Here is a 14162-nt window from a genome sequence, read left to right on the forward strand (position 1 = left end):
AGTTGTATGCTAAAAGAGCTATTATCGCCTCAATCAACATATACTGTGACCCTTATTTCTTTATAAGATCAAATTAACCCCATTATAAATCCCAGGCTTCATTATTTAATATGGGATGCAAAATCATTTGTTGAATAAAAGTAGCATTGAATATTTCATATAATTGCCAAACTATTATGGCATCTGAATACATTTAACGGTGACCTTCCTGGACCTTTCATAATTGCCTTGCGGAATATTACTTCATCTTGCCTAAATCCAAATACTGCATGTAAATGATAGATTGGAAACAATTAGGAAACTTTGTATTAAAAGCAATCATTTTAATGGCTGCATCACTTTAAACCAGACATTCATCTTGATCTGCACTTCAGACGATTTCTTGGCCTTTTTATGTTGTAATCACAGTTTTGAAATTTCAATAGATGCTTGCAATTTATGGACCCACAGCTCAAAATGAATTGAAAACTGACTGTAATACTCCATCAATTTTTGGTTGTGGAAACAAAGATTTTCAGCAATTAGGTAATCAAAAATAGCTAGTAGCTGACAATGGTGATGATAACTTCCACTTAGATAGCGCTTTTAATGCAACTGGAACACTGTAAGGGAGTAGGGAGGTGCTAGTGGACACCAAGCGACAACTTGACATAGGATTACACAGGATATACAGCTTAGAAACAGGCCCAACCAGCCAGCCCATGCTGGCGTTTATGCTCCACTTGAGCCTCCTCCCAACTATCCTCGCCTAAATCTACCATCGTAACCATCTATTTATTTTTCCCTCGTATGTTTGTCTTGTATCCCCTTAAATGCATCTGTACTATTCACTTAAACCATTCCCTGTTCCACATTCTCACCACTCTTTGGGTATGTCTTCACTCCCTACTGGATTTCTTGGTGACTATCTTATATTGATGACCTCTAGTTATGCCCCACAAGATCACTCTATCAATCCACTCTATCAAAACCCTTCATAATTTCAAAGACCTTGGTTATGTCAGCCTTCTTTTTTCAAAAGCCCTCTTTTTTCAAGAGAGAAAAAACCCATCCTATCCATCCCTTCCTGATATATATGCCCATACATTTCTGATATCCTTCTTGTAAATTTCCTCTGCATCCTCCCCAGTGCCTCTATATCTGTTTTGTAGTATGGCGACCAGAACTAAACACAGTACTCCAAGACCTGTTTTCCCATGGAGTTATGGAGATTCCAAGAGATATACAAAATGGCGGATGGGCACCGGATCTGGAAGTCCTGCCACCATATCAATGGGAAACCATTTTTGTCAGGGAGGGAACAGGGTTGTGGGGAGGGGGGATGTAATTCTCCCATGTGGGAAACCTGAACTCAGCAGGGCCATTAGAACTCTGCTCAGTTTAGACAGGCTCCATTTTCACTGCATCAGCAGCCTTATGCCGCAGTTGGGAGTCACAAATGTTTCGAGAAGTCATAAACGCTCATGAATGGTGGGTAAGGTCTGTAGGATGTAAAACTGTCAAATTGTTTAAATGGCCAGCCTTTTAAATAGTGAAAAGAAAAACTGCCAGTCTGTGAACGCTGAAAAAAAATCTGTTGCAATAGCTGTATGTTGACATAACCCTAAGCATTATTATTGCCTGAATGCTTTCCCCAGTTCATCAATATTACAGTTGCCAGGGGGAGTGTTGTAAGTTCACCATTTGATTAACAGCTCAAAGAGGTTATCAAAACATTAACTGTCTTTGATGTGGGGCTATGAATATAAATGCTTGTTTTTATAAGGAATTAAGCACTTGAGAGGATTTAAAAGTATTGACTGGGCTTTCATGAATGAGGGTCTTTTTTATATAGTGAAGACATAGGGCAGGACTTTCCGGTCCTGCCCGCCGCCAGGATCGTCTGGTCCCAGCAAAAGTCAATGAACTTTCAGCTAGGCCGCCGAATCTCCCACAGTCGGTCCCTCAGCAGGGCTGGAAAATCCTGGCCATAGTGGAAATATTCTAGAATTTATTTTATTTCATACATAGTTCCTGAGGACTGTCCATTGTGGATACTGGGCAAGTTGGCATGGTGGGTTTAAGGGCAAAGGGTGGTGCGTGGGGGGCTCATGAGCTAGCATGAGTAGAAACTGAGTTGGCATAGGGGCTATAAAGGTCCATGGGAATGGGTGGGGGTGTCATGAGCTGGCACTAAGTTGGCATTGGGGCATAAAAAGGGCCATGAGGGTGAGTGGGGGGGCATGGGTTGGCATAGGAACATAGAAAATAGGAGCAGGAGTAGGCTATTCGGCCCTTCAAGCCTGTTCCGCCATTCATTATGATCATGGCTGATCATCCAACTCAATAGCCTGCTCCTGCTTTCTCGCCTTATCCTTTGATCTCTTTTGCCCCAAGAGCTATATCTAACTCCTTCTTGAAAACATACAATGTTTTGGCCTCAACTACTCTCTGTGGTGAATTCCACAGGCTCACCACTCTGAGTGAAGAAATTTCTCCTCATCTCAGTCCTAAATGGCCTACCCCATATCCTCAGACTGTGACCCCTGGTTCTGGACTCCCCGACTATCGGGAACATCCTTCCTGCACCTAACCTGTCTAGTCCTGTTAGAATTTTACAGGTTTCTATGAGATCCCCCCTCATTCTTTTGAACTCCAGCGAATATAATCCTAACCGACTCAATCTCTCCTCATATGTCAGTCCCGCCATCTCAGGAATCAGTCTGGTAAACCTTCGCTGCACTCCCTCTATAGCAAGAACATCCTTCCTCAGATAAGGAGACCAAAACTGCACACAATATTCCAGGTGTGGTCTCACCAAGGCCCTGTACAATTGCAGCAAGACATCCCTGCTTTTATACTCGAATCCTCTCGCTATGAAGGCCAACATACCATTTGCCTTCTTTGCCGCCTGCTGCACCTGTATGCTTACCTTCAGCGACTGGTATACAAGGACACCCAGGTCTCGTTGCACATTCTCCTCTCAATTTATAGCCATGATGGGTATGAGAAGTTATTGGGGATGGGTGGGGACATGGGTTGGCATGAGTTGGCATTTATGGTGGGTAACGGTTGAGGGGTTGTCAGGGGTGAGGCCTGGAAGGTCTAATGTTTAGGAAAACAACTGGGATGAAGTCCCAGAGAACTGAGGTAGGCCTTTTAATCAGACTGCCTTGCCACTCAGCAGCCCCTGTTTTTTTTATACATTCATGTGATGTGGGCATCACTGGCTAGGCCAGCATTTATTGCCCACCCCAAATTACCCTTCTTGAACCGCTGCAGTCCATGTGGTGTACGTACACCCACAGTGCTGTTGGGGAGGGAGCCCAGGGTTTTGACCCAGTGACCGTGAAGGAATAGTGATATATTTCCAAGTCAGGATTGTGAGTAGTTTGGAAGGGAACCTGCAGGTGGTGGTCATCCCATGTATCTGCTACCCTTGTCCTTGTCCCAACAGCTCTCGTAGTCCCAACAGCAGCAAAAGCAAATAGTGGCCCCTGCTGGCACTTCATGAAGTGTTGAGATGAAGGAAGGTGACCGCTAGGGCAGAATTTTACGAGTCGGCGAGCGGGGATGGGCCCGCTCACCGACGCGTAAAATGACACGCAGTGACATCAGGGGGAACTCCCGATGTCACCACGCCTGATTTAAATTTTCAGGAAGGCGGGAGTGCAGCAAAATCAGCTGTGCGCCCACCGACCTGTCAATGGCCAATTGAGGCCATTGACAGGATCAATTAAGTAATTAAAGGACCTGCCCGTCCAACCTTAAGGTTGGCGGGCAGGCCAGGAACCCCGGCAGGAACTAGAAAAAAACATGAAACCTCATCCACGGGCAGGATGAGGTTTCATGTAGGCTTTAAAAAATTTTAATAAAGATTTTGTAAAAATTATGGATATGTCCGAACTCATGTGACATTGTCACATGAGGGTACATGTAGGGGAAATTTTATTTTTCTATTTTTGTCTTTTTTACTTGTGTAGCCGATCTCCCTGAGGCGCTCGTGCACATACGCGAAAGAGCTCACTCTCGATTTTGGGATTCCCCCCCGCCTGCACAGGCGTCACGCTGGGCGGGCCTTAATTGGCCCGCCCACATAAAATGGCACCACGCCTCCGATCGGGGGTGCTGATCAGAAGTGCGCCCACACGTGCCCACCCATCACCTTCCCCCCGACGGGGGGAAAATTCAGCCCCTAGACTTAAAGATAAGTCTGGAGATTTTGGTCAGGGAGGGATGCCCTTATACCTTCCATGCCAACTCACCCAATATCCACAATGGACAAACCTCAGGGACCATGTTTAGATTAAATAAGATAAGTTCTAAAATATTTTCACTATATATTCACTATATAACAAATGCTCTCATTCATGAAGGCCCATTCAATGCATTTAAATCCTCTCAAGCACGTAATCGATTTTTAAAACAAACATTTATATTCATAACCCCACATTAAAGACAGTTAAGTCTTTAATTACCTCTTTAATCTGTCAATCAAATGGTGAACTTATAGCCCCACCCTCCTACTGTGACAGTCAAGCGTTAATAATGCTATATTGATAGCACTTTGGGTTATGTCAACACATAGCTATTGGAACTGCTAGAGCAGATTATTTTCAACCTTCACAGACAGGCAGTTTTTCTTTCTACCTCTGATCTGCATCCAGGAGTGGTGGGCCTGACTCCATTCTGCACCCCCCTACTGCACTACCCCCCTCTTCTCCCCACCCGAAGATCGCGCCATTCACATTCAGGCACTTTTTCCCCGAAGTTGGTATGGTGAGCTGGAAGATTTCCTAGCTTAGTGCACCTGCCCCGGGAGTGAAAATCCAGGCCTAAGTGTGTTGTGGTACCTCCATAGGAGGTAATGAAAGATGTCATCAAAAAGGTAGGCTGTGAGGACAAATCTAAAGATGGAGAAAGAGGTCACATGGTGGAAGGAATTAGTAAGAGAATTACAAAGTGCACATGAGAACTGAAGGTAAACTAAACTGTTGTGCTTAAGTTGTAAAGGGGACTTTCAGGTTCACCAAAAGAAGGACGCAAGAAGAGAAGAGGAATGGGAATGTGAAGGATCTGTGGAGAGAGAAACAGAGTTAACGGGATGAATTTTAAGGCCTCCTACTAGCATATTTGAAGTGGGTGATTAGCGCACTGCTTTCCTGCCCACCGCCAAGCTGTCTCCTGTATTACATTAGGTGGATAAGGTGTCAGGCAGCCCAGCCAATTAATGACCACTTAAGGACCTCATTCCATCTCCACCACAATAATACATGCGGCTGTGGAAGGCAGGAGGAAAGTGGCCAGCCTACAACTTTAACCGCTCGAACTAAAAGGTCGGAAGCAAGGTACATCTTCAGGGGGAGTGGAGGGGGAGGGGAGTAGCCCCCTGTGCCTATTGTGGCTACCCCCCGAAGATGTTACTGCCTCTTTGTGCCTCCCCCCTCCCTCTCATTGCCCAGCCTCTAAAATCAAAACCCCCCGCCCCCAAACTTCAATCCCTCCCTGACCAAGATCCCCAGACTTATCTTTAAATCCGGGAGTCATCTTTCGTCATCTCAGGACAGCGCATTGTGCCAGCAAAGAACCCTACTTGCTTCTGGTGCTGTGGGGACTACAAGAGCTGCTGGTCAATCAGATTGGCCAGCAGCTCTCGAAGGTGGGACTTCAGGTCCCTGAAGGGCAGAAATCCCACTCTCAGATAATTAAGGCCACCCTCAGAGTATTATTCCTGCTGGGCAGCCAGATTTGAAGCTGGTGAGCTGCCCGCCGACTTTTCGATGGGGTGGGGAAAGGCAAGGAATATGCCCCTCTAAAATTCACCCCAACGTTTCAGGTCAATGATCTTTCATCAGAACTTCAACCTGTGAATAAATCTTAGTAAGATTTATAATAAATATATAATTGTCAGCTCCCTTTTGCAAGAGATTAAGTAAACTTGAGATAATTCAGTGTACGTCTGGCTAATGATGGGACTTGACTTGTTCGTGAAGTTGTTCCTGGAAGAAGCCTTTCAAACTACACCACTCCCGCACGACATACATGATTCAAAAAGAACATGAGGCTCCATATATTGCGGTAGATGTTTCCAGCCAAGAATACTTTCAGTTCCTTTTCTTTGTCATTCCTCCTCTATTCCTGTCGCTATTTATAAACTTCGCAACCCATATACTTTTCTATGTTATAGCTTGATCAACTTTTCCCCCCACTTTTATAGATTACCTAAATCTCTAAGGGTGGGATTTTCTGGCCCTGCCCACCGCCGGAATCGTCCGCTCCGCGGAAAGCCAGTGGACTTTTGGCTGGGCCGCCAAATCTCCTGCAGCAGATTCCGACACGACGGGTCTGGAAAATCCCAGCCTAAGAGTCTCCCCTCCCCCTCCCGCCGCCGCTAACCCTTTTTAACTTTGATCATTTAAAGTAAATATCCTTTCCCTATTCATCCTTCCAAAATGTATTGTCTCACCTTTCTCCACATTAACTTTAACCTGACATCTACCTGTATCATCTGCCAGCTTGGCTATATAATTCTTAAGTTACTTGCAGTTCTCTTCATGGTTAATCCTGTTCCTTTTTTGTGTATTTTATACCCTAATCTAGTTATATCTATTGCAAAGAGCAATGGTCCCAAACAATACCCCACAGTGTAAAAAATACCCATTTTACTATGTTTTATTTTCTGTACTTTAATCAACTTTGTATCCATGCTGTCACACTTCCTCTAACTGCGTGTCTCTTAATTTTATCAAGAAACCTCCTATGTGGCACCTTATCAAACACCTTTTGAAATTTCAGGGATTTCCATATTTTCTGAGCCAATTATTTTGTTTCAAGTTTTCACTTCAGAAACCGCAACACTGAGCAAACTCTAATATCACATTAATGGACCTGATCAAATGTCAGGATTAATAAGTACTTTAATTCTGCCCCCGCTGGCTTCTCTTTTATCCCTCTGACCTTTTAAAGTGCTGCTTTCTCTTTCAAATACCATACCTATAGGAATTCCCCATATGGGAAAGGAGTACACTTCTAATGAGGTCTGTCTCCACTTGCAACAAAATATTGTTCTCGAACCCACAGACAATCATGCTTATCCTTCAGGCTGTTTAGAAAGACAGGATTATTAAATACGGGTCAGGACTGTACTGGTTAAAAATATTTTAGTAGTTACTTAAAAATTATTAAGTAATAGCAAAGCACAAGACAGGCAATGATTAAAGATAGAAGATTTGTCTAATTCCCAGAGCCTAAGACAGCAACAACTTACATTTCTATGACACCTGTCATGCATCGAGATGTTCCAAGATACTTGTAAATGTTTTTTACAAAGATCATAAGGAGTTCCATTTGCTCTATTCATAGGTAATATTAGCTTAAGAATAAACTGAGAGACAAACAAACCTCCACCAATATCTTTCCAATTATCGACAAGTCTCTCCTGGAATATGTAATAGAGGCTGTTTCAGTAAGTTAGATACTGCTCACTGAGGCTGAGAATGAGCTCGAGCACTATAGCCCACTATCTGTTTTTAACTTTGATTTCTCTTTGAAGTTCATTTGAAGGTGTACTTTGACAACCAACATTACCAGCATAAACATTAAGCAAGAACAAACTCTTTCCATGGACACAACCATCTGCAGTCTTGTTATCTAAAGGCAGGACCCACAGTCAACCCCTACACCTTTATATCTGCAGCACAGGGGATGTGACCCCATTTCATGATCTATAAGCAACTATTTCTCAAAAGCAGGAACTGGCCACTAAATACATATGTTAACATTTCAAGCCCTGAGCATAATTAGACCCCAGGCCACAGGATAAACTCACCTTGGCTGAGGAGCCGGATAGCCCACTTTAAAAATCAGGAAAAAAATCGTATCTATCATTAACTTTGGCTATTTGAGGATTTAACAACATGCAATAGCCTAACATTATAAACAATTCTGATTTTATCACACCTTCCTCCTCATTCTCTAATCTTTTTACTACATTAGCTTCTGAAGTATGGATCAGATTTTATGAGTTAACACTTCTGTCAAGGAACCTCACTTGATAAGAAATCAGGACACAAAGGTCGGACAACGTTCCAATTACTATGGGACCAATCTCCATTCCCAAATTCCCATCACATAAGATTTTCAGACGGGAACACCCATGAAATCTAGCCCTTTCGCTGAATAATAATTCCTTGGACTTAACAGCAACTTATATTTATATAGCACCTTGAACATAATAAAACATCCTAAGACGTTTCACAGGAGCATTATAAAACACACCGATTTCATGAGCCATTACAGCAGATAACCATGAATTTGTCCCAATTTCCTGTACCCCTATTGTCTCATTGCTCAATATTGCCATAAATTGTGCCCTGTGGCTGAAAACTGGCTCAAAAGCTTGTTTTTCAATCAACATTAACTCAAGATATTAAAGCTTGACATAGCCAGCTCATTTTTTAGGATGTATTTTTCTAGTATGTTGGGCACTCCACTGAACAGAATAATTTGGAGCAGCTAGTGAAGGAGTCACCATCAAAATATCACTGGCAACATGCCAGAGGCTAAGTCAGAGTTGAGTTTCCACCTTTGAACTAAAGGTCAAGGGGCTGAACATAATTGTTTTTCCAGTCAGTTTTGTGCCCCTTCATCAGCTCCACTTGCTGAAAGGCATTTGGTGTCAGGATAGATAAGATTTCCCATTTAAGGGAAGTTGGTCCTTTTCACAAGAGAGTGAAACAACCATCAGAAACCAGCTCTGCACCACATTTCCTTTCATGGGAACTGAAGTAGGATATTATATTCCTCAAACCTGCTCTATCATTCAGTTAGATTATGGCTGGTCTGTATCCCAACATCATTTACCCCTGATACCATTACCTAACTAAGATCTATCTTCATGCAGCCTAATTTAATCAGATAACATCAGAGGAGAATATCATGGACACTAATGGACACTTGAACCTCAGGAGGTTTCAATTTTAGTTCAAACAGAAAATGCTGGAAACACTCAATAGGTCAGGCAGCATTTGCAGAGAGAGAAAAACTGAGTTAGATTTTTCAGGTCAGAACTAAGGGAAGTTCATCAGCCTGAAACATTGAGCTGAATTTAAGTCCAGGGTCCCAATCCCAGTGCCGTGTTGAGTTCTAGATTGGGAACCCAGAAGTGGCCATCGTGGGACCTGGAGATTTTTGAGGAGGTGGCCAGTTCAGACATCATCGACAGAAACCCCAAACCAATTACAGGTGGTAGGTGCGGTCTAGAGGGCCAGTGAAAGTGCCCGAGGCTCTATACAGCTGGCAACCCCACTGGGAGAGATGGGTGCTGTCACTGAAGATGCCCTTTGAAGACTTTATTTATTTGTTCACTGGATATGGGTGTCACTAGCTAGGCCAGCATTTGTTGCCATCCTTAATTACCCTTGAGAATGACTTGTATTTGAAACCAAATATATTGGGGCTACAATTTCCAGGCTATCATTGCAGAAAGGGATCCTCACCACAGGATGGCCTGCACCCCCAGCTGTGGCCCTCACAGCCCAATAGATCCATGAAGGGCTGCTCTGCTGGATACGCATCTCCTGTCACAAGGTGCCCGCCAAAATACCATCTACAGTTCCAGCCACAACAGGGAGGCAAGGGGAGTAGGGTCCTGTCTGTCATCTAGAAAATCCAGATGTCATGTGAAGAGTGCCCTCAATTGGCACTTTAATTTGATCTAATTGGCTACCTGCCACTAGTGAACAGGTAGCTGTCTTGGAACTTGCAGATGGTGGTAACCTCATGCATCTGCTGCCCTTGTCCTTATAGGTGGTAGAGGTCATGGGTTTGGAAGGTGAGTTACTGCAGTGAACCTTGTAGATGGTAGTCAGAACTGCCACTGTGTGTCGGTGGTGGAGGGAATGAATGTTTGTGGAAAGGGTGCCAATCAAGTGGGCTGCTTTGTCCTGAATGGTGTTGAGCTTCTTGAGTGTTGTTGGAACTGCACTCATCCAGGCAAGTGTCTTGTGTCTTGTAAATGGTGGACAGGCTTTGGGAAGTCAGGAGATGAGTTACTCGCTGCAGAATTCCCAGCCTCTGACCTGCACTTGTAGTCACAGTATTTATATGGCTATGTGGTTCAGTTTCTGGATGATAGGGAATTCAATGTTGGTATTGCCATTGAGTGACAAGGAGAGTTGGTTGGATGCTCTCCCTTTGGAGATTGTCATTGCCTGGCACTTGTGAGATGCAAATGTTACTTCCCACTTGTTAGCCCAAGCCTGGCTGTTGTCCAGGTCTTGCTGCATTTGGACATGGACTGTTTTGGTATCTGAGGAGTCACAAAATGTGCTGAACATTGTGCAACCATCAGTGGATGTCCCCACTTCATTGATGAAGCAGTTGAAGATGGTTGGGCCTAGGACGCTACCCTGAGGAAGTCCTGCAGTGATGTCCTGGAACTGACTTGTTTGACCTCCAACAAGGACAACCATTTTCCTTTGTGTTAGATATGACTCCAGACAGTGAAAGATTCCCCCGATTCCCATTGACTCCAGTTTTGCAAGGGCTCCTTGATGCCACAGTCAGTCAAATGCTGCCTTGATGTCAAGGGCAGTCACTCTCACCTCAACTCTTGAGTTCAGCTCTTTTGTCCATGTTTGGACCAAGGCTTCTATGAAATCAGGAGCTGAGTGGCCCTGGCAGAACCCAAACTGAGCATTAGTGAGCAGATTATTGCTGTGTAAGTGCTTCTAAATAGCACTGTCAACTATACCTTCCATCACTTTGCTGATGATCAAGAGTAGACTGACGGGGTGGTAATTAGCTGGGTTGGATTTGTTCTGCTTTTTATGGACAAGAATATCTGGGCAATTTTCCATATTGCTGGGTAAATGCCAATGTTGTAGATGTACTGGAGCGGCTTGGATAGAGGCACAGATAGTTCTTGAGCAGCGGTCTTCAGTACTATAGCTGCAATGTTGCCAGGGCCCATAGCCTTTGCAGTATCATGTGCTTTCAGCCATTTCTTATTTCATGCAGAGTGAATCGAATTGGCTGAAGATCAGCATCTGAGATGCTGGGGATCTCAGGAGGAAACCGAGATGGATCATCCACTCAGCACTTCCAACTGAAGATGGTTTTAAATGCCTTTTCTTTTGCACTGATGTGCTGGGTTCCACCATCATTGAGGATGGGGATATTTGTGGAACCTCCTCCTCCAGTGAGTTGTTTAATTGTCCATCACCATTCATGACTGGATGTGGCAGGACTGTAGAGCTTAGGTCTGATTTGTTGGTTGTGGGATTGCTTAATTCTGTCTATCGCATGCTGATCCTGCTGTTTGGAATGCACATCGTCCTGTGTTGAAGCTTTACCAGGTTGACACTTCATTTTTAGGTATGCCTGGTGCTGCTCCTGGCATGCCCTCCTACACTCTTCATTGAACCAGGGTTGACCCCTGGCTTGGTGGCAATGGTAGAGATGGTGGCATAGTGGTTGTTATCACAGGACTAGTAATCCAGAGGCCCAGGTTAAAGCTCTGGGGACATGACAACTGGTGGAATTTAATTTCAATTAAATAAAAATCTGGAATTAAAAAGCTAGCCTCAGCAATAGTGACCATGAAACCATTGGTGATTGTTGTCAAAACCCATCTGGTTCACTAATGCCCTTCAGGGAAGGAAATCTGTCGTCCTTACCTGCCTTGTTTTACATGTGACTTCAGACCCATGGTAATGTGGTTGACTCTTAGTTTCCCTCTGAAGTGGCTGAGCAAGCCACTCAGTTCAAGGACAATTAGGGATAGACAACAAATGCTGGCCTTGTAGTGATGCCCACATACCATGAAATAATAAAGGAACAAAAAGCGTGGAGGATACACCAGGCCATGAGGTTACAGATCGTGGTTGAATACAATTCTGCTGCTGCTGATGGCCACATGGATGTCCAGTTTTGAGTAGCTAGATCTGTTCGAAATCTATCCCATTTAGCACGGCCGTAGTGCCACCCACCTTTGTTCAAGCTTTAATTAGCAGGTCGAGTAGAAGTCATCAGTATTTGGATAAAAGCAAAACACTGCGCATGCTGGAAATCCAAAACAAAAACAAAAATACCTGGAAAAACTCAGCAGGTCTGGCAGCATCTGCAGAGAGGAACAGATGCTGCCAGACCTGCTGAGTGTTTCCAGGTATTTTTGTTTTTGTTTTGGATCAGTATTTGGAATACTGGCAGCCCTTAGTTCATTAAAAATCATATTTCTGTGAAATGAGACACATTTTATTATTTAAGCACATTAAGATTGTGTACATCATCAATAAAAAGGTAGTCTGATTCCTAAATTAGTGAAACCAAGAATAATCTGTCATTCCTATGCAACGAGTTTACAGTTTGAGTATTAAGATCATTCTTTTTCAATATGCAGTCTTTCTTTCTCGGAGTGAAAATCCATTACTGACTGAATTTTTAAATAGATAACCAGAACAAGCTGCAAGTGTAAGAAATTTGAAACGAGCAAAACCTGTTGGAATTGGGATACCGCCTGAGATTGGGGAAAAAAGAGGTTAATGTATTGGGATAGAATCCTCTGATGTACACCAATCTGAAATACAAGCCCATCTTTTTCCTTTTCAGATTGCGTTTGTCTAACATTTTCTTTTTTAAAAATTAATCTTTAAACAACTGATCATTGTTTGGTTAAGGAAAAATGTGTTACTGGTCTCTTTCCTCTGGCAATGTATCAAATATCTTTTTCCATCTCCTCTGAACCTTAACCTTTGGTTCAGGCACCCGATTCCCTCATTTCCTGGTCAACACATCATAGATTTATTTGAAGCCACACAGTTCAACTCCATAATTACAGCAGCATAGGAGGGTATCTAATGTGCTGAACATCACTCTGTATATATCTTTATCAGAACAAAGAAAGACTTTTTTATTCAGCACCTTTCACGACCTCAGAACATCCAAAAGTGCTTTGCAGCTGGTGAAACATTTTGAAGTACAGTCACTGTTGAAATGTAGGGAATGACAATAATCACAAGAACATTGACCTATTTAGTGAGCATTTTATGCTCTGGAAATAGAGATATTATAAAGATGGCCATGATTCTAAATATTTATTATAATGGTGTACATGATTATATATTATATATATATATATATATATATATATATATAAAATATGTATGGTGTCAATTATTCGATATACATTATATTTGAACCCCTCGCATAGGTTCCGACCTGTAATTCATTCCTTGGTGTCCATTATTTTACAATTAATATCTGAATCCATATATTAGAATCCAGCCTGTAAGAATCATACCTATATATCTATTATTCTATACATGAACCAATTAAAGCTTCAATTAAATCCCAACGTACAATTCATCTCAGGTGTCTATCAGTCTTTTTTTTAATCCATTCATGGGATGTGAGCATCACTGGCCAGGCCAGTGTTTATTGTCCACCTCTAATTGCCCTTGAGAAGATTGGGGTGAATCGCCATCTTGAACTGCTGCAGTCCATTTCATGTAGGCATATCTACAGTGCGTAGGGAGTTCCAGGATTACCCGAGGTGGTAGAGCTCACAGGTTTGGTAGGAACCTTGGCGAGTTGCTGCAGTGCATCCTATAGATGATACACACTGCTGACACTGTATGCCTGTGGCAGAGGGAGTTAATGTTTAAGGTGGTGGATGGGGTGTCCATTAAGCACGCTGTTTTGTGTCATTATAACAGATTTCCACAGTATCCTAATCACAGTGCACTACAGTTATTTTAAGTTCTACAATTTTGATATGTTGTAAACCAAGGAACATCACCTTTAGTTCATTTTTTAATGGATGGAAAATCCATGTAATCTTATTATTTGAAAAAGTAATTGATGCCATATGTGTAATATTATAGTGCCATTCAGTAGTTAGAAAAAGCCTTCTCTTTGAACCAAAATAAAACTGTCCTTCCACATTGCTTTGCAAATAAATCTTGCCTTGGAAACACAGAGTTTACTTTCCTTCATCTAATATTAGCAATTCTGCTTCAGTTCCTGTGCAGAATTAGAGTGATGAAGATTCTGTTCTTACTCTGCTCGGGATAATCAATATTATAAGTCTTCTTCCCTACCTCGGCTAACAAGGACTTGCAGAATGAGAGTAGATCTGATTAGGCACAGACCGATGATGGTGGGTCATCCCAAGAGGGATGAGC

General features: G+C 42.8%; 1 protein-coding gene across 5 annotated transcripts in view; it reads left to right on the forward strand.

The window, feature by feature from the left end:
• Window positions 1–14162, forward strand: part of cdh22 (cadherin 22) — a 736258-nt gene that overhangs the window by 509977 nt on the left and 212119 nt on the right. Inside the window, exon 8 of one of the 5 annotated variants that reach the window (XM_078555429.1) lies at window positions 9644–9659. The exons of the other annotated variants lie outside the window; for them this stretch is intronic. Within the exon in view, the coding sequence (XP_078411555.1) occupies window positions 9644–9659 (16 nt within the window). The remainder of the gene's footprint in view (window positions 1–9643; window positions 9660–14162) is intronic. 5 annotated transcript variants of the gene reach the window in all.

This window comes from Cetorhinus maximus, chromosome 13 (genome assembly GCF_964194155.1).
Source record: "Cetorhinus maximus chromosome 13, sCetMax3.hap1.1, whole genome shotgun sequence".
NCBI lineage: Eukaryota > Metazoa > Chordata > Chondrichthyes > Lamniformes > Cetorhinidae > Cetorhinus > Cetorhinus maximus.